This window comes from Balaenoptera acutorostrata, chromosome 16 (assembly GCF_949987535.1).
Source record: "Balaenoptera acutorostrata chromosome 16, mBalAcu1.1, whole genome shotgun sequence".
NCBI lineage: Eukaryota > Metazoa > Chordata > Mammalia > Artiodactyla > Balaenopteridae > Balaenoptera > Balaenoptera acutorostrata.
In genome coordinates, this window is record NC_080079.1 from 85,037,115 (window position 1) to 85,056,870 (window position 19,756).

General features: G+C 41.9%; 1 protein-coding gene across 4 annotated transcripts in view; it reads left to right on the forward strand.

The window, feature by feature from the left end:
- The window catches only part of ARID5B (AT-rich interaction domain 5B), a 189,879-nt gene extending 170,756 nt beyond the window's left edge, over positions 1 to 19,123 (forward strand). For all 4 annotated transcript variants that reach the window (XM_057530645.1, XM_057530646.1, XM_057530647.1 and 1 more), the window contains 2 exons: positions 9,462 to 9,660; positions 13,032 to 19,123. In XM_057530645.1, the coding sequence (XP_057386628.1) occupies positions 9,462 to 9,660; positions 13,032 to 15,185 (2,353 nt within the window). In that variant the 3' untranslated portion in view covers positions 15,186 to 19,123. The remainder of the gene's footprint in view (positions 1 to 9,461; positions 9,661 to 13,031) is intronic.
- The last annotated feature ends 633 nt before the right edge of the window (positions 19,124 to 19,756 follow it).

A 19,756-nucleotide genomic window follows, 5' to 3' on the forward strand; every position in this document is an offset into this window, starting at 1 on the left:
TAATTTTTTTATACAGCAGGTTCTTATTAGTTATCTATTTTATACATATTGGTGTATATATGTCAATCCCAATCTCCCAATTCATCCCACCACCTCCCCCCTCCCCCACCACTTTCCCCCCTTGGTAGCCATACATTTGTTCTCTACCTCTGTGTCTCTATTTCTGCCTTGCAAACCGGTTCATCTGTACCATTTTTCTGGATTCCACATATATGCGTTAATATACGATATTTGTTTTTCTTTTTCTGACTTCATTCTGTTTAAGTCTCTAGGTCCATCCGCGTCTCTGAAAATGACCCAATTTCGTTCCTTTTTAAGGCAGAGTAATATTCCATTGTATATATGTACCACGTCTTCTTTATCCATTCGTCTGTCGATGGGCATTTAGGTTGCTTCCATGAGCTGGGTATTGTAAATAGTGCTGCAGTGAACACTGGGGTGCACGTGTCTTTCTGAATTACGGTTTTCTCTGGGTACGTGCCCAGTAGTGGGGTTGCTGGGCGTGACCATATCTTATGTGACCCGACTCACAGTCCATACATACATGAAACAGAGTTAAATATTTAAGGCTATAAAAACCTTAGGTAAGGAAGTAATAGATACAGATAATAAGTTCAACAGAGATCAAAGAAAGAAGAGAAAATTTCCAAATGGAATAAGCAGAGTCTTCCAGCGTGGGGATCTAGAATTTGAACTGGATTTTTTTTTTTTATTGGAGTATAGTTGATTTACAATGTTGTGTTAGTTTCAGGTATACAGCAAAGTGATTCATTTATACATATACATATATTCATTTTTTTCTCATATAGATTATCACAGAATATTGAGTAGAGTTCCCTGTGCTATACAGTGGGTCCTCGTGGGTTATCTACCTTATATATAGTGGTGTATGTATGTTAATCCCAAGCTCCTGATTTATCCCTCCCCGCCATATTTCCCCTTTGGTAACCATAGTGGTTTTTGATATCTGTAAGTCTGTTTCTGTTTTGTAAATAAGTCCATTTTTTATCATTTTTTAAAATTAGATTCCACATATGGGTGACGTTCTAGATTTGTCTTTCTCTGACTTACTTCACTCAGTATGACAGTCTCTAGATCTATCCAGGTTGCTGTCAATGGCATTATTTTGTTCTTTTTTATGGCAATATATATACAATATTCCATTGTGTATATGTACCACATCTTCTTTATCCATTCCTCTGTCGATGGGCATTTAGGTTGCTTCCATGTCTTGGCTATTGTAAATAGTGCTGCAGTGAACACTGAGGTGCATGTATCATTTTGAATTATGGTTTTCTCTGGATTTATGCCCAGGAGTGGGATTGCTGGATCATATGGTAGTTCTATTTTTAGTTTTTTAAGGAACCTCCGTACTGTTCTCCATAGTGGTTGTACCAATTTATGAACTGGACCTTAAAGAGATTAGGTTAGAACCTAAGATAGATCATCGTACACTGCCTAAAATAATTCAGTTGTAGAACTCAGAAACAGTAAAGAAATTATATTTGAGGGCAAGGACCTTGTGGTATTGCTTTCCTTGAGACTCACCAGTGCACCCAGTACTGCGTCGTGAACATACCAGGGACTCAAGAATTAGGGGTTGAATGAATTAAATTAAATCCAAACAAAAAGGACAGCTTTCTCTAGGAAATGTGTACAAAGAGGTAGGGAATGAGTTGGTAGAAGGGGCAGTCAGGAGAGGTCTAAGGCTGAATTTCCAAATTGGATACACCAAAGGCAGGTATTATAGTTTATCCTCTCAGTGTCTGTTCAGTCTCTTGCCTTGAGGTCCAATGGGTAGACCGTGCCCCATCCTCACCCATGGTGGGGTCGACCAATCTATGGACTTGCATCTCCTTTGTAAACACTGTCTTGGTAACGGGGACTCTGGCCAACGGGTACTCTGTTGGTAACGCTTCTGTAATACCGCCACCCAGGCGCTCTCATCTCCCTTTTCCCCACACCCACAGAAGGCCACCTGGCCCTTATCAGCAACCAGTGACCCCCAAAATCTAACACAAAGTGTTGAGATTTAGGCAGACTAAATAAGGTATTGCTGCTGCTCTTCCAATGATACCCCATCAGGCTTGTTCTTATAAGGGCACCTGAATTGGGTGGGTGTAAGCACCCTATGCCCGGAGCAGCTTCTCATCTGTAAAGAATTTCTCCCCAAAGGACAGTCAGGTAATTTCATAAGCAAGAGCCTCCCTCCGTATCACTCAGCATGCCTATAATGCTCTGATAACTTTCCAATGCCTGGATTTTTCAAGAAACTTTTAAAAAGGAAAACAGAACCCCAGCCAGGCCCTGGAGTAGAAAAACTGGTTTCTGTTTAAAAAAAAAATAAACAACAGCCTTTGAAAAATCTCTATTTAAAAATTCTTAAATTTGCCTCTAAATGCAAGTTGTAATTAATAGAAGTTGGAGTTTACACTGTTGAGTGTAAAAACACCCTCAGGCACAAACTAATCAAGTGTGTATGTCATGCTGTAAACTACAGCAAGTTCTTTGTTTGACCCAAAAAAGGCTTGCCAAACAGCAGTTTCTTCTTTGTCCAGCCCCCTTATTGTCTCATTTTTGTTTTCTTCCCACTCCCCGTACCCAACCCCCTTTGAACCTTGCTATAGTATTTAAGAAACTTTGCAGGTTCCATGTTTTATTGATAGTTTTCATCCAGCCTGAATTTAAATTTGAGAATAGATTAGGTGTCTTAGCCCTTTTTCTTTTTGATAAATAACAAGAGGTTTCTACTTATGATTTTCTGTCCTCAGGGCTTTATCATTAAGATTAAATAACTGTATTCTCAAGCATGCCACTGCACAAACATCTTTTCAATTATGTGAGTAACAGATGCCTTCACAAAGGAACTATTGAAAATTCAGAAAGCATGTTTCCAAAAAAGAAAGGAAAAAAAAAGTATCAGATGACAGAAGAATGTAATTGTTTACCATTAAAATATACCCTTAACTCTTCCACTGAAAACCTCTTGGAACATTTTGGTTTTGTGCAAGTTATTACAAAGTTTGATCAAAGTGATACATGTTTGGGGGAATTGTTGAGCATTTCAGAAGCTCTGGGATGTGTGGTGTCTCACTTACGTGGGACTTGAATGCGACAGTTGTTTGTGCTTTTACATATGGACCCTTCATGTTGGGGGTGCACATCATGTTGAAAACGCTGTAGTTGTATTTGTCTATTATTCTTGAAATGATGTTCATCTGCCCTTGAAAGAGATTCAGAGGAACACCCAGGAGTTTCTCTCCACCCCCCCCTCTAAGCCTGGCTCCCACAGCCCATGTATTTGGTTCAGAGGCCTGTCATCCTGGAGCTGCGTCTCTCACGCTGACTCTCCTTCATGGGAGTCAAGCCACCATCCATCAAGCCAGGGACCCCAGCACCGTTCTTTCCTCTCTTTGCTTAGTTAGGGTCACAGTTACTCCACGACTATGGGAAGGCATAGAGTCATCAATGGGCCTCAGAAACAACTCTCCCACAACTGGGGCAAATGGAGAAAATGAGTGCCTTCACAAGGTTTTCTTGTTCATCTTCTGCTTGCCCTTGAGTAGGTAATGAAGCCCCTAGTGAGCTGATTATTTTCCCAAGGCAGAGATTTTCTGAAGACGAGAGGACATTGATAGTGGTCGTTGATAATAATGGGCCACGTGCCGTTTAGGCATCTTAGAGTGGAATACAAATGATGCTCTTTTTACCTACTTCCTTTTTAAAGAGCTCTGTACAGTTTACCGTTGGTAGCTCATGGGCAAGCTGAGTCTTTCACACAGAACCCATGTTGCGTTCTCCCACCGTTTTCTTGGCTCAGGTGGGTCCTGCCGCTGGCTTATTCCCCGTGGCCTGCATGTCAGCGTGGCGCCTCCCTCCATGGTTCGGTGCTCCAAGCTTTGAGTTCACCCCTTCGTCTGTCAGAAGCTGACACTGAAGTCCTCTTTCTCCGCTCTCTTTGTGACTGATATTTTGCTCCGCACTCTGCACACCATTCTTTCTGCTCCACTGAAACTTACTTACACCATAAACTGGTGGAGATCTTCATCTGGAGCCCACATTTTTTCTTAGATGGAGCTTGGCTTTTAAAAGAGTAGGAACAAAGCGGCATAATTGCCATTATACTCAACCAGTGTTGTGCCCACTGAGGAAACATTCCCACTGCTCCGCACGTTGACGTAGCAGCACATTTGTGTATTTGGCTTTTGTTTTGGTACTTGCCCGCCCCCCCCCCCCGTCCCCCGCCGCCAACAAATGCTCTTTAGCCATTTTTATAGTGATGGTCTGGTACCTTGAGCTGGAGGTGAACAGTATATGAGATTAGAACTTTCCATGTTTCTTGGAACCTTAACAAGTGTGTGTACTTCATCTTCAAAAAAGAAAAACATACCTTCTATTGGCTCCATATTTGGTGAAAGAGTGCTTCCCACACTTCACAGTGAAGTTATATATTTTCAGTTTCTGGCTGAGAAGGGAAATGTCTGGCAAAACCTTAGAATTTATCGACCCTAGAATCAACTTGGAGGTATAATAACTCCATTTGGGATCAGATCAGGTCTGAAGCCCCAGTGGAACCAATATGTCATTTCTTTTCTAATGCCACGATAAAACCTAATAGTTAAAAGCACAGTAGTAGCATTTTTGCCCTGATATGCACGCCAACTTTATTCCCTCTGCCCCTAAGATATTCTGCTGCAAAGGCACCAGTAGAAATCTGGGCCTCGAATTGTTCACTGGTTTGATAGCATCAAAGTGCCTATGCGGTAACTAGGGTAAGTTTGAGGTTCATATACAACCCTAAAGATTTGCCACTGTGCCGCGGAGCAACGAGGCCCGTGCGCCACAACTACTGAGCCTGCGCTCTAGAGCCTGCACGCCACATCTACTGAGCCCACATGCCACAACTAATGAAGCCCGCCCGCCTAGGGCCAGTGCTCTGCAACAAGAGAAGCCACCACAATGAGAAGCCCACGCACCGCAATGAATAGTAGCCCCTGCTCGCTGCAACTAGAGAAAGCCCTCGCGCAGCAACTAAGACCCAACACAGCCAAAAATAAATAAATTAAAAAAAAAAAAAAAGATTTGCCACTTCTTCTAACTCTTCAGACTGAATAAGTCCTAGACATTCTTATAATATCATTTTTCAGAGCTCTATAAATACATGGATTCTCATTTCTCCTCTTAAGCACTGTTTGCTAAATGTTTTGGCCCCAAAATTCAGTCAGTCATTCCATGCAAGCATTAGTCAATACAGGAGACATTAGTGGTTACTCGTTCTGATGAGATTTGACATTATTTTTCCTCTGTCTATGCGGAGGGGAGGGGAATGTTGCCTAATAAAGATGAAGGGTCTTTTCTTCTTTTGTATGAAATGCAAATGATGAGGACATGTGCAATATTCATTTCTTGAACATGAAGCTGCTGCTTTTTGTTGAGAAAGAGAGGCAAGGCCCTGGAGGATTTCAGAATTTGTAAATATAAAATTATCTGCCTTCGTGTTTAAAAAAATAATAAAAGGGAGAAAGAGTTGGCAGGTTGCCAGATTACTTACATTACAGTAATAGATTTGCTGACCCTTGACTTCTGCTGAAGAGAAATGTATTGAATTTTTCATAATATCAGATGAGGCAGATCTAAAAACCTAGTATACTGAGCACCATTATTTAAGTTGAGATTTAACAAAGCAGAAATCTTTTCAAACCAGCAGTTTCTTGTATGATGATAATTTAGTGGCTCAGACGCTAATAAATCAAGGTTATAATGCCACTGATTTGTTAATTTTAACTTGGGTTGATTTTAAGTTGTCTTTATTTACGAAAAAAAAAAAAAAAAAAAAAGGAGAAGGAGAAAAAAATCTTGCTTTTCACAGTGACTGAATTTAGTAAGAATCTCCGTGATAGAAAAAGGCTCCCCTACTGTTTCTGCTTTGGGGTGGAAAATGTTATTCTTGTATTATTCCTAGGGAAAAATAAAATCTCATGCTGCTACAATTCTTATGTCTATGGAAAGATGTTATTTTTTAATACATGATGGCTTACCTATTTCAGATCCATTAATGGCATCGTAAATAAGCATTTTGCTAATCTGAAATGTGAAATCTGGATAATAGTAAAGGCCCATTTATCTGCTTAGCTTTCAGTCCTCAGACTACATTAGATTGGGGGGTGGGGTGGGAGGGGGAATTTCTCTGGATTTTCTAATGAATATATTGCTTCTCTTCCCTATTACTTCCATCCACCAGAAACCCAAACCACATTCTTAGAGTTGCAATCCATTGAAAATATTTCTCCTGTGTAATGAGTTCTTAGGGGCTGGGGTGCATTTTGGCTTTTATCTGTACAGTTTAGAGGCTGATTAAATCTTTGTTGTAAGGTGCAGTCATGTTGCTTTATACTAAATTCTTTATACAACGCTTGCTGCATTGGGCAATGTTGACCTTATGTTGGCTAACCTGTTTTCACTGGTATCGCATGTACGTTAAATGTTTAAATGTTCAGAAACCTAAAATAGCTTTCGTCCTCTGTACTGTGTAAAAACTTCTAATAATCAGATGATAAGATCATATCCTGTGGGGTAATTGTGTTGTACCATGACAGGATAACTGAAAAAACATTCAGTGAAAATCGTACCAAACGGAAATCACTATATGAACAGTGATTGTTTGTGTGCTGGGTGAGGGGAGCTCTGCTCTTCAGGGCTTAGCTGGTCATATTTCTACTTGTTTCCTTTTAGCTGCTGCCTTTCTTGTTTTATTTCGGGAGCCTTTATTCCCTGAGCCACTATAATTATCTTTCAGTGATTTAGAAGGGAAAAAAAACACTCAATTGACCTTTACACACACACACACTCACACACACTCTCCCTCTGGAAGCCTTGAACAAGCAGGGTTTGTGTTTGGATTCAGTTTTACCTTAGTCATGCCTCTTTCCAGATACAAGAAACATTTAATTCCAGATTTCCTGCTTCTGGCTTTAGGCCTTTGACCAGCAAAGTGAAATGTATTTTTTACTGCTGTCAGCCAGCCAGCTGCTGAGCTGAGTGAAGGGAAGAAAAAAAAAAAAAAAAAAAAAAAAAAATGAAGGAAAGGGAAAAAAAAAAAAAGAAAGAAATGAAATAGAAGTGTCGCCCTGCTTCTTGAACTTGCAAAATTGTGCGAGGAAATTAAAGTCTCCTTAGCACCCATCTAGAAAGCTGGGTTGGCCCAGGACTATCAGGACCTGAGGTGAGGGGTCCTCACCTTGGGTGTCTCTCCCACCCGGTTCTCTGCTTCCTCTCACCCCCTTCCCCACACTCAGAGGTAACGCTGTCATCCTTAGTGAAGGGAGTCCCTCACGGTGCCACCACCTCAATTAGAGTGGAGTTTGGGGGGAGGGTGGTACCAACGAACAATAACCATTGGAATACCCAGACTTCGATGCTCCTTGGGTTCCCATGGCAACCAAACAAAAGTAAAACAAACCTATCTGTCCTAACAATAAAAATATGTTTTCATTAAAGTCAATTTAACATATTTTTCCTAATTTAAAATATTCAGTGCATTTTGCTCCCGGACAAAAATCCCCAACCTGCCACTGCTGAAGGGGATAAAGTCCCTGGCAGAGCCATGCAGATAAAAGCAACTGGGGGGAATGTTGGGGACTTTACAGATGAGACGGAATACATTCAAGTATGAACAAGATTGCTTTTTTCTCTCTTCTGCTTAGTTATGCTTTTTATTATATAAACATTAACTGTAATATTACAGTGGGAAGCAGGTATTTGGCAGCCATATATTATTTTAGTAAGTCTACATAGAGAGAACAGTTTCCAGTTTTAGCAGCTGTAACATGTTTAAACTCAGTTTGTAATGGGATCTGAAGATAACTATTCCCCATGGGCTGTGTTGATCTTCATGGCTGGCCCACTGCCAGACGCAGGGCTCGAAACTATTATTCACGCCTTCTTGCACATACCTTGCCTGAGCATGCTCAGTAATGACTTTTGTTTCTAATTGCTATAAATTGAGATTTGATTTTCCCATAATTTACTTGGTATTTTATTAAAGAGTGAAATATCATGATCACAAATGTCCCCACGTCTGTACTCACAAACCCAAACAGTTGTGTACGTTTAAGTAGTTGAGATCCAAATTGCATAGTTAGAAACCAGTTTTAGGATAGCTAACAAATATCCAAGCCAAAGAAGTTTTTGCCTGGGAGTCTTAGTTTAAAAATAATTACGGTTCCCAATATTTGAACAGATTTATGTTGTTTATAAGCCAAGTACATTTTCTTCATTGAGTCAACTTGTCTTATTTAAAACAAATTATGTTTGCTGTATTAAAGTTCATATTTTTAAGGCTGAGTCTTGTATTAATCCCACAGTGAGTCATTAATCATACCAAATGCATTATAAAAACTTTAATCACTGAAGTTGAAACTGAGATTGTAATGCAATCCATCCCGTTTAATTACATCAGCTATTTTTCCCTTTCAGATCAAGCGCTATGTTGCAAAGGGAAAACAGATTAAAACAAGAGCTGTTTGATGTTTCTCTTTTTAGAGCAATTTTATGTACTTTGTTTAAAAAGTTATATAATTAAAATGCTTGAATTTTTCAGCCCTCTGATTTTTGTGGCTTGAACGTTCTGCCTGCCTTCCTTCTCTCTGCGGCCCTCTTTAACTTGGCACCCCAAAACAGAGCTTCTCATACTGGAGGCACCTACCCCCCCCTAAGAGCTCTGGATAAGACAGCCGTCTCCCCGCTGTGCCGTGCTTCCCTCCTGTAACCTCTTTATCTTAAGTGTCTGGTCTATATTTTGACATGAATGAATGCAAACTTGGGAGACAGGCAGAACTAGGTTCAAATTCCACATCTAACAAATGGGGTGACTCAGGCAAACTATTTAGCCTTTATGGGCCTCAGTTGCCTCATCTGTTGAAAAGGGAATAATAATAACAACAACAATAATAGTAAATACTCCATAGGGATGTTGTGGACATTACGTGAAATAACCTATATAATGTACCTAGGGCATTACCTGGCACATACTAGTACTTTACTAGAATGTAAGCCTCAGGGGCTTTGATTATCGTGCTCGCTGCTGTATCTTGGTGCCTAGAACACTGCCTGACACATAGTAAGTGCTCAATAAACAGCTGTTGGCAGAATGATAAATGAATGGCAGCTAGCATTATAGTTGCTATTATTGTGATGTTGTTATCAGCATTTAGCCAGGTCCCATGGGCAGTGATAATGATGTGACTTTGGATGTGTCCATTGGTATCCTCGGTGTACAGCTTCGCAAAACAAGAAAGAGGTCTTGCAAAGCAGTATGTAAGCTACCAGGTGCTGGTTTTGACCGGGGAAGATGAAGTCACTCGATAAATTGCCTGTATTGAGACAAGAAAGTAAACCCCCATAGCATCAACACTACTGGAATTGCCTGCCCTGACCGATCCTCTCTTCTGATACCCTTGTAGATTAATCCTGCCGTATGAAAGGTTTATTAAAGGAGAGGAAGATAAGCCCCTGCCTCCAATCAAACCTCGAAAACAGGAGAACAATTCACAGGAAAACGAGAATAAAACAAAAGTATCAGGAGCCAAACGCATCAAACACGAAATCTCTAAGAGCAAGAAAGAAAAAGAGAATGCCCCGAAGCCCCAGGATGCATCAGAGGTGAGTTGGGCTCCTCCACAGAAACACCTCTGGGAGGTTGGTCCTGCCTCGGGGTCTTCTGGAGCCCTGCATCTATAGCTGCCTCCCTGCCAGAGACAACGCCAGACTAAGAAACCTAATCATCTGAACTTCACAGTTGCCTGAGTAGTGGGCCTTTCGGGGCAGCACGTGGATTGAATGGGATAGGCCAAGAATAGGATCTAGAAGGAAGCAAACATGCTGTAGAAAACTGAGAGCAGACCCGACTTTGAGATAGAAGGAGCCAGAGCTCCAGCTCTTAAAGCCAAGGGACTCCCGTGTGAAAGATGTGGCTTCTTTGCCATTTCACAGCCAGCCTGTCTGAGGAGTCGGTGTGACTTTAAAACACGCATTGTGGGATCTGCTGTGTCTCTGCAGGACTGTCCTAAAAACTTCAGAGACTTGTTTGCCTCCATTAATTGACCTCTGTGCACCAGACTTGGGTTAAGACCAATTTAGGAACATCTTAAGTACATATTATTTATAGGGGAATTTTGAAATGGTTCCTCTGAAACCATGATTATCTGTCTTGTTAACAGGTAGTTTCTGAACCTTTTAAAACAGGCCCCAGCTACCCACAGCCCCCAGCAGCTCTCTGGTAGAAGCCGTTACTATCATCGTCCAGACAGTCATGGTGGGTGAGCTGGGCTCTGTTTCAAGATGAATAATAAAAAACTCTGCCGCCCATTAAAAAACAAAAACAAAAAAACCAAACCAAAACAAAAAAAACTTAGCAGCCACATTTGAAGACAGCATGTTCTAAGATTCAACCCCAGAGGGAACTTTGGTGCTGATATTAAACACTCCCTAAAAATCAGGTTTATAATGAACACATAAGAGACTCTCTAATTAAACAAACACCGGCTTAAAACACCCTCACAACACACACACCAGCCTCCTAACTAGAAATTAACTTACAGAACTGACTCCTGTGTAAGAAGATAATATTAATACCAAGAAGAGAAATTTGCTTTAATTTTTGTTTCATAATTATTTTAAGCTCTAGTAATTAAAAGGGGGGGGGATGATGCAGAGATTTCTAAACATCTGCAGGCTTGCAACATAAATGGCCAAAAGCAAGGAAATTCCAAGTTAAGGCTTACATTCCATTCTCCCTTTATCCTGTTGGTCTGGTGATTTATTATAGGGCTTGGGATCAGTGAGTTCTATTAGATACCATATGTACAGCATTGCCAAAGCACCAGGGGACAAACTGAGGACCAAGAGGCCAGCTGACCTTTGAATGGCTCCACTCTGGGCATGAGAATTGAAAGGGCTGGTTTGTGAGTTTGGGGAGGAATCCTCAACCCATGCCCTGAGCCCATCAGCTTGGGAGGTGACCACTGTCAAGAGTAGAGCCCGATGCCCTGCGGTCCACAGAAATCCTGAAAGCCTTAAGGATCCCTGTTTCCTGTAGGCCCCCACAGGTTCCCTTCAGGGACTGTAAGTATCTAAGTGACCAAGGTGATTATGATCAGGTTATCTAAACTACCTGGAATCCCACACCCTCTCTCCAAGGTTGATGCAAAGATAAGAATTGCTCCCTGCCTCCTACACAGACCCATGTTATATATATATAACAAGTATATTTCTCTCTATATATAGAAATATACTTGCTATATATATTTCCATACATAGCAAGTATATTTCTTCTCATTGACTGTGTGTTTGGGGTTTGAATTTTATTGTTGTTGTTATTATTGTCATTGTTTTTAATTTGGAGATAGGAGGGCTTAAAAAGCCCTTCTAGTCAAACCCACTATCTTCAAGTAATCAGATTATAAGCTGTGTGGTGGGAAGGTACCATTTAATATATACTAAGGCAAATCATAAAATGCCATCCTACAAAAAGGGTCCTTTACTTTTTTTTTTTTTTTCTGCCTAGCTTTCAATGACCTCCTAAACCTGTTTACAATCAAAAACATAGAACTCCGTGTAGCTGAAGGCCTAGGTCACAGAGACGTCAGTGGGGCTGAGACTCCTCCACAGCCCCATCAGAAGCTAACACTTAAATGCAATATGCCTTTTTCCCTAGCCGGAGTCATTTTTCTATATTTTCATGTGGTGTATAAGCTCACGAGACCAATGATGATTGTTAATGTAGAACAAGTAATGATATTTGTACTGGAAAAGGCAGCTATTAGTACAAAAACAAAGAAAGGAAAAGAATGATGATAAGCATCCCTAAAAAACAGGGATATCTTGAAGTGGATTTAAGGAGAAATATCTATGAAATGGGTATGGTTCCTTAAAATTTTTGTTCCTATGCACCCCTACACCAGCATCCTCAATCTTGCCCAAAGATCCTAAAGTGGTAGGCACTTCTTTCCTTAACAAAGAAGAAAAATATTCAAGGGATGAGGTGGGGGGTGGGGGGGAAGACCATCTCAATATAACCGTTTTGTGACTGTTCTCCACCAAGACACATCAGGGCAGAATGACAGAAGTTTTGAAAGAACTTGCCAGTCCCCCTGGGTCACAGATGGAAAGTTAAGATGACCTTCTAAGGCCAAAGTCTGTACAGCTACGTAATGCAGTGAATGAGTCGAATTGTACCCACAACTTCTGTCAGGAGGGACACATAAAGACCATCCATCTCATTGACTACAACTTATTTCAGTGAACAGAAAAGCTGTATGTGTTGTGGCATTCACTGCTTGAATTTTGACAATTTCATTTTCAGCTTTAATGGAAATGTGGTTTGCTGCAGCCTAGAAGGACTTGGAGTCCTTCTGTCCCTCAGGTAGACAGGCTGACGTTGCATCTGCATAATTTTTCAATATTTTAGCTTTATCTGCATGTCATATGGCACTGGGTAGAAATTATTAACACTTAAGCATTGCTAATTTAACCCATCATACTGAACATGTTAGGACGGGATTTGCTCTCTCGAAGAAAAAACAAGGGATTTTAGTAAGTTTGTTGTTGACACGGGGTTGGATTTTTGAAAGATTCTAAAAAAATCTTTCTCCAAAGTGTCATAAACCGCAACATGTAATTTAAAACCCATTTGGATAATTGACTGATTTGACAAGAAAACAACCTCAGAATTAAACTATTTATTAGAATCAAGGAGTGATATGACTGTATACCGGGAGTACATAATTCTTTGCTATTTTGATAGGTATCTCATAAGGGACTGGAGTGAATATGCATATTTCCCCTAATGTTTCTGTCATTTATATTTCTTTGTTTAGAGCCATGATTGGGGAGTAATAAAGCTTTACAGAAACTCCATGAGCTGACTGAAAAAGCTGTTTTCAAAAAATGGCTGTGTGTAATATTTTATTTCATAGCATAAAGTGTCAACGCATTTGGCTTCCTTCTGACTATCTTTTGCAATATTTTATCAGGTTTCGTCAGAGCAAGAGAAGGAACAAGAGACTTTACACCAGAAAAGCATCACTGAGCCCCTCCCAGTAGCAGACACAAAGAAAAAAGTGGAAGGGTACCAGGATTTTGCAGCAAGGCCCCTGGTGTCCCGAGCAGACCCAGAAAAGGACGACGACACAGATCAAGGTGCCAGCAACGAGGAGGCGGGAGAGAAGGGGCCTGCCCCTCCACTCGCGAGCGCCCCTCTGGCCCCCGAAAGGGACCCAGCCCCGATCCCCGGCGCTGGCAAACAGTCGCGCACCTCTCCCAGTGCTCTCCTGGACTCAAAACAAGAACCCAAGCCCTGCTGTTTTACAGAGAGCCCTGAAAATGAACTCCAAGAAGCGTCCTTCCCCGGCTTCCCCACCACGCAGCCACCACTGGCAAACCAGAGTGAAATGGAGGACGACAAACTCCCCGCGATGGCGGATTATATCGCCAACTGCACCGTGAAGGTGGACCAGCTGGGCAGTGACGACATCCACAGTGCACTCAAGCAGACCCCGAAGGTCCTTGTGGTCCAGTCATTTGACATGTTCAAAGACAAAGACTTGACTGGGCCCATGAATGAGAACCATGGACTTAATTACACACCCCTGCTCTACTCAAGGGGCAACCCAGGCATCATGTCCCCGCTGGCCAAGAAAAAACTTTTGTCCCAAGTGAGCGGGGCCGGCCTCTCCAGCAGCTACCCCTATGGCTCCCCACCCCCTCTGATCAGCAAAAAGAAACTGATTGTGAGGGACGACCGGTGTTCGGGTTTGTCCCAGGCCCATCACGGCCAAAGCGCTGACCACATGGCAGTCAGCCGGCCGTCAGTGATTCAGCACGTCCAGAGTTTCAGAAGCAAGCCCTCAGAGGAGAGAAAGAGCATTGGTGACATTTTTAAGCACGACAAACTGAGTCGATCGGAGCCCCACCGCTGCAGCTTCTCCAAGCATCACCTTAGCCCCCTTGCCGACTCCTATGTCCTCAAGCAAGACGTTCAGGAGGGCAAGGAGAAACTGCTAGAGAGAAGGGCTCTTCCCCACTCCCACATGCCTAGCTGCCTGGCCGATTTCTACTCATCTCCTCATCTCCACAGCCTCTACAGACACACTGAACACCATCTGCATAACGAACAGACATCCAAGTACCCTTGCAGGGACATGTACAGGGAATCGGAAAACAGTTCTTTTCCTTCCCACAAACACCAAGAGAAGCTCCACGTAAATTATCTGGCGTCTCTACATCTGCAAGACAAAAAGTCGGCTGCAGCAGAAGCCCTCACAGACGATCAGCCAACGGACCTGAGCCTTCCCAAGAACCCTCACAAACCCACTGGCAAGGCCCTGGGCCTGGCCCACTCGGCGCCCGGGCCTCAGGAGAGCAAGGGCGCCTCCCAGTTCCAGGTCATAAACAGCCAGAGTCGAGACTGTCACCCCAAGGCCTGTCGGGTATCGCCCATGACCATGTCGGCCCCTAAAAAATACCCTGAATCGCTTTCCAGATCGGGAAGACCTCACCCTGTGAGACTGGAGAATTTCAGGAAGATGGAAGGCATGGTCCACCCCATCCTGCACCGGAAAATGAGCCCTCAGAACATTGGTGCAGCGCGTCCCATAAAGCGTAGCCTGGAGGATTTGGACCTTGTGATCGCCGGGAAAAAGGCCCGGGCCGTGTCTCCTCTGGACCCCTCCAAGGAGGTCTCTGGAAAGGAGAAGGCCTCAGAGCAGGAGAGCGAAGGCAGCAAGGCCACGCACGGTGGGCATGCCGGGGGCGCCTCGGAAAGCCACAAGCTGCCCCTCTCCTCCCCTATCTTCCCAGGTTTGTATTCTGGGAGCCTGTGTAACTCGGGCCTCAACTCCAGGCTCCCGGCTGGGTATTCTCATTCTCTGCAGTACTTGAAAAACCAGACTGTGCTTTCTCCACTCATGCAGCCCCTGGCTTTCCACTCGCTTGTGATGCAAAGAGGAATTTTTACGTCGCCAACAAATTCTCAGCAGCTATATAGACACTTGGCTGCAGCCACACCTGTAGGAAGTTCGTATGGGGACCTTTTGCACAACAGCATTTACCCTTTAGCTGCTCTAAATCCTCAAGCCGCCTTCCCATCTTCTCAGCTGTCGTCCGTACACCCCAGTACAAAACTGTAAGCCTGGCCCTACCTAGCATCCCAAATGGCGTGGATAACAGAGCTTCACTCCTTAGCCTCGGGGTGACGGCTTGTAGAATTAGAAGTCAGTATTCTTCTAATCTGGGGTGAGATCAGTCCCGGCCAAAAGGGGCCTAGAGGGGAGGTGAACATACCTGATATTTCCGGGATGACTCTAGCCCTGGCTGGTCAGTCTTGAGCCCCTGCCAACACAGATGCCCTCGCACCTCAGATCGTTCACTTCGCACGGGGGTCTTGTGAAGGGATTCACGTGTATCCAGGAAGAACTTAGAGGACCCCGTCTGAGTTCTGATGGTCAGGAAACAATCTGGGCAAAAAAGGGCAGATATTTCAGAGGAAGGGGCAAGGAAGACTGGCAAATATGCCAAGGGATGCCCCTCTCTTCATAAAACTCTCCAAGGTTCAATCAATGCAATGTATAGTGAAACTTCAATAGATCTTTCATTTTGACACTATTAAACAATCCAGAGAAGTAAACACTGTTAAACTGACTGTATATATTTGCTTCTTTAAAAAACTACCCGTATCACTGTTTGTTTGCTCACCTAATTTATATACAGGTAGTCCTATTTTCTCCCAGTTCCTTCTTGTCCCTTTTTTTTTTTTTTTTTTAATTAAACAGTATCGCTTTTGTTTGCAGGTCTTGTTTTTGTTTTATTTTGTTTTGTTTTGTTTTAAAGGCTGACTGTCCTTAGTTGTTGATGTGTGTTTGTAATTTTTCCACATCTTATCATTTTGAGCAGCTTTGGGTGGTAATGTTATTGTTTACAAATTGAAGCAACTGATTCTAGTGGAACAAATGATCAAAGAAACAGTTGAGCACACAATAGTGCAAAGAACGTTCCTTTGCAAATCTGCAACTTAAGGATTTTGTTCCTCATAAATGGCATAGTTGAAAGAGCTTATACACTGCTTACCCGGCCAAATGCTTTGCTTTGAAGTATTGGGTTATGTGAAAATATCGAGCATTGTACTTACCTTATCTAGGCTGTGAAACTGTCCTACATACCAGAGGAATCATAAAAACAAAAACCTCACTGGCAGCAAGCTGCTGAATAACAACAGAGTCTAGAGGACATATTTGTGGGCTGCACACATATTTTAGGAATTTCAGAAATTAGAATAGAAGCCAAAATGATTTACATTCGTGTTGGCACTGATCCCTTTAAACAGTCTGGGAAAGGGGGTTGGGAAGAAGATAGATAGAGCTTGACTATCCAGAAGAAAATGAACAGCAGGAGGCCCAGGCACCAGATACCTGCCCAGGGCCGTGGTCTTTCGAGTAATAGGTGGTCACATTGCCTTCCTCAAGCTGGTTTCTCGCTATTCCCAGGGAGAACCTCACAGGTCACATCTTTGGGGGGTAACCGGCAAACTGATTACCCATTTCAAAAGAAAGCCATCCTCTTCGGGCTTATGGGGCATGACTTCTGTGTGTATGCACACACATAGGGTGATTTGTGTCATGTTTTTAACCACCTGGCAATACAGTCCACTTAACAATTTCTTTTATTGTTGGAAAGAAATGGTCAAGCTGTTCAAGCAGTCAAAAGATGTAGAGAATGTGTACTGTCATTCTTGCCACTTTATTCTGTTTGCTGCCGAGACGTAACATCAAGGTGGATGCATTTTCTAAGTGTGTTAAAAGTCGATCGACACAGAGAGTGGATTTTCCTTCCACATCCCATCCCTGCTGATGATAAGACAGCTTTGATGAACTCCCCAGTCAACCCTCCCCTGCCCCACCACTACCGGTAGACATTAGAACCATAGTTAACCAAGCCTTTTACCTGTGAGATATTTCATTCTATGAAAATTGATGACAATTTTCAACTTCTAAATAGGTAACTTGACTGCAAAATAATCAAAACTGGTAAACAGTGAAACCGTGGCTCTTAAACCAAGCCATGCATGCCGTGCATTTGTATTGAAATGTCTCTATGATACGAAGCCAAATATTCAGTGTAACATACTTAATATCCAAAGGTGGAAACAAAAGAATGTAGAGATCTAGTTTTAAGAGTTCCATTTGCTTCAATTAATTATTTACCTTCCTGTGGAATAATATATATATATATATATATATATATATATATATATTTAATAGAACCATAGATAGACTAGTAGAATTTAGATTATAAATGTGTGAATGCAGATTATCCTGCTATTGCACAAGATAGAGGGGGGAAAAAAATCTCAATTCCAGCTGGCAGAATGCTGGCCAGGACACATATAAGAAAGCTGCACTAGATTGAATAGTCACAGAATCAGAGGACATGGAAGAAGGAGGAAACTCCAGTGTTTCTGCAGCTGACCTGGGCTAGCTCCTACATGGTTTCTCTGAGCTCGTTTCTCAAAGAAAATGGCATCTGTCCCTGGTGGAGCTCACCTATCCGTTTTGAATATGGGGCATTTGTTTTCCCCAGTGCAATGATTTCAGTCTGGTTTCATCATGTTGGAATTCGATCACACCATTTTCAAACAATGTTAACACAGTCCAGCTTTTGTTTTTCTCATCTCTTCCGAGAGGAGATTCACTGTTTCTGTCTGAGGAAGCTCATACCCTTGGCAAAACAGCAGGACAAATAAAGAGAAATGGGGGTATACATTCCCAACAGAAGCAGTGTGTTGTTTTAAAACTCCGAACAGAGATCTTGGAAATCTTTCAAAAAGACCATTGAATTCTTCATTGGCTGAGAACTACATTTTAAAAAGTCTTAAATAGGGCTTTGTTTGCATTGTTTGAGTTCAAGGGGCCTTATTATTGAATGGAATTGCACAAGCCTTTCTTTGTGCAATCAAACCATTGTTATTGGTAGTTCTGTAAAGGAAACTGTGGAATCTAATTGGCAGTGGAGTCATAAATCTATTTACAAAGTGTGGCTTCCAAGAAATGTTGCAATTCAAAATGCACTAAGTCCGTGATTTACTGGAGATTTGGAGATTCTAAATAATATTTTTAAAAAATTTCTGGCTTAACTTTTGGCAACTCAACATTAAAGAAAAAAAAAAAAAAACCCCACAAAAACCAGCCCAACCAAGTTTCAGAATTAAGTATTCTAGTAAGTGATTGGAACTTGTAGTTTTTGCCACAGGACTGACTTATTTATTTACTAGCTAGAAGCTCTTAAGTTCACTTGTTTATCAGGGCATATACAGAAGGGTTTGTTAAAACTCAGCATTGACTTTACAACTTTCTGACCTGGTGCATGAATTCTCAAGTACTGTATTTCACTGTGTTGGTGTGTCTGATGGAAATTTCGAGGTGATCCCACAAAAATATTTTATGTAGTGTGCCTTCAAAGAGAACCATTTATTTCTCTTCACTTGTTGTCCCACAAGTCACATTTGGTCGTGGTCAGCCAAGTCCCATCTGGTCTAGTTTTACTCTTGTCCCAATTTTAAAGAAAAATGGGAACAAGTCTGCCCTGGTGAGACCCACACCATTGCAATGAATATCTTGAGCACTTAAATTCCAGTGTTGGCTGTTGATGTATTTGATATTCTGCTTGTCTCCTCATGGTTGAAATATGTCTGAAGAATAGCAGCATAATCTCTTGGCTGTTTATACTTTTTTAAACCTTCCTGTGTTGTAAATATTGTATACTTTTGGTGACTCCAGCTATGTAACCTCTATGCTCTGTAAGGTGATTATTTGTATATAGCAACATGGCCCAGTGATACTATATAGTTTCCCAATGGAGAGGTTATTGAGTAACCTTTGCATTAGTTTAAACACTACCAGAAGAATGCTGAGCCAACTATAAACACTCAATTTTGTATGTTTTCCAAATTGTACTTATTACTGCTTTTGATACTGTATTACGTGCCAATAGTTTCCCAATCACATAGCAGGCAAGAGATATTTTGTACTTTTTGATCCACTGTAATATTTAATAAAAAATGTTACTATCTGTTTCCTTTTGGGTGTAATCTGTCACTTCCTCCTGAGGAGCCCTGTGACCTCACCAGAGTACTTTCTACCCCATTGTCCCCAAGTAGGATAATAACAATAACAATGATGATGATGATGTGTATGTTTGTTGAGAACCTACTGGGTGCCCAGTTGGCATACAGTATCTTTACTCTTCACAGCCCCATGTAAATATGGTTATGCCCATTTTACTGATGAGAAGACTGAAGCTTAGGTAAATCAACTTGCCCAAGATCACCTGGCTAACTAATTGGCAGAGTTAGGATTTGAACCCAGGGCTCTTAAGTCTACAACTTCCTTTGTATACCATGCTCCTCTCCTGGCAGGTAACAGAAGTCACCATTTACTTATTTGGTCAACAAAGATTTTTTCATGTCTCAACTGCCAGGCATAGTGTTAGGAGCTGGGACTACAATGGTGAGTAAAAGATAAAAAATACTGTCTCTGGAGTTCATAAATCTTACAGCAAAGAGAGTTAATCAAATAGTCACCCACATAAATACAAAACTTCAACCTGACTTAGTTCCAGGGGAGAGGAACGTGATGAAAAGTGATACATGAAGAGGAGGTGGTGACTAAATTGATAACGTGAAGGATGAGTATGAGTTGACCAGGTG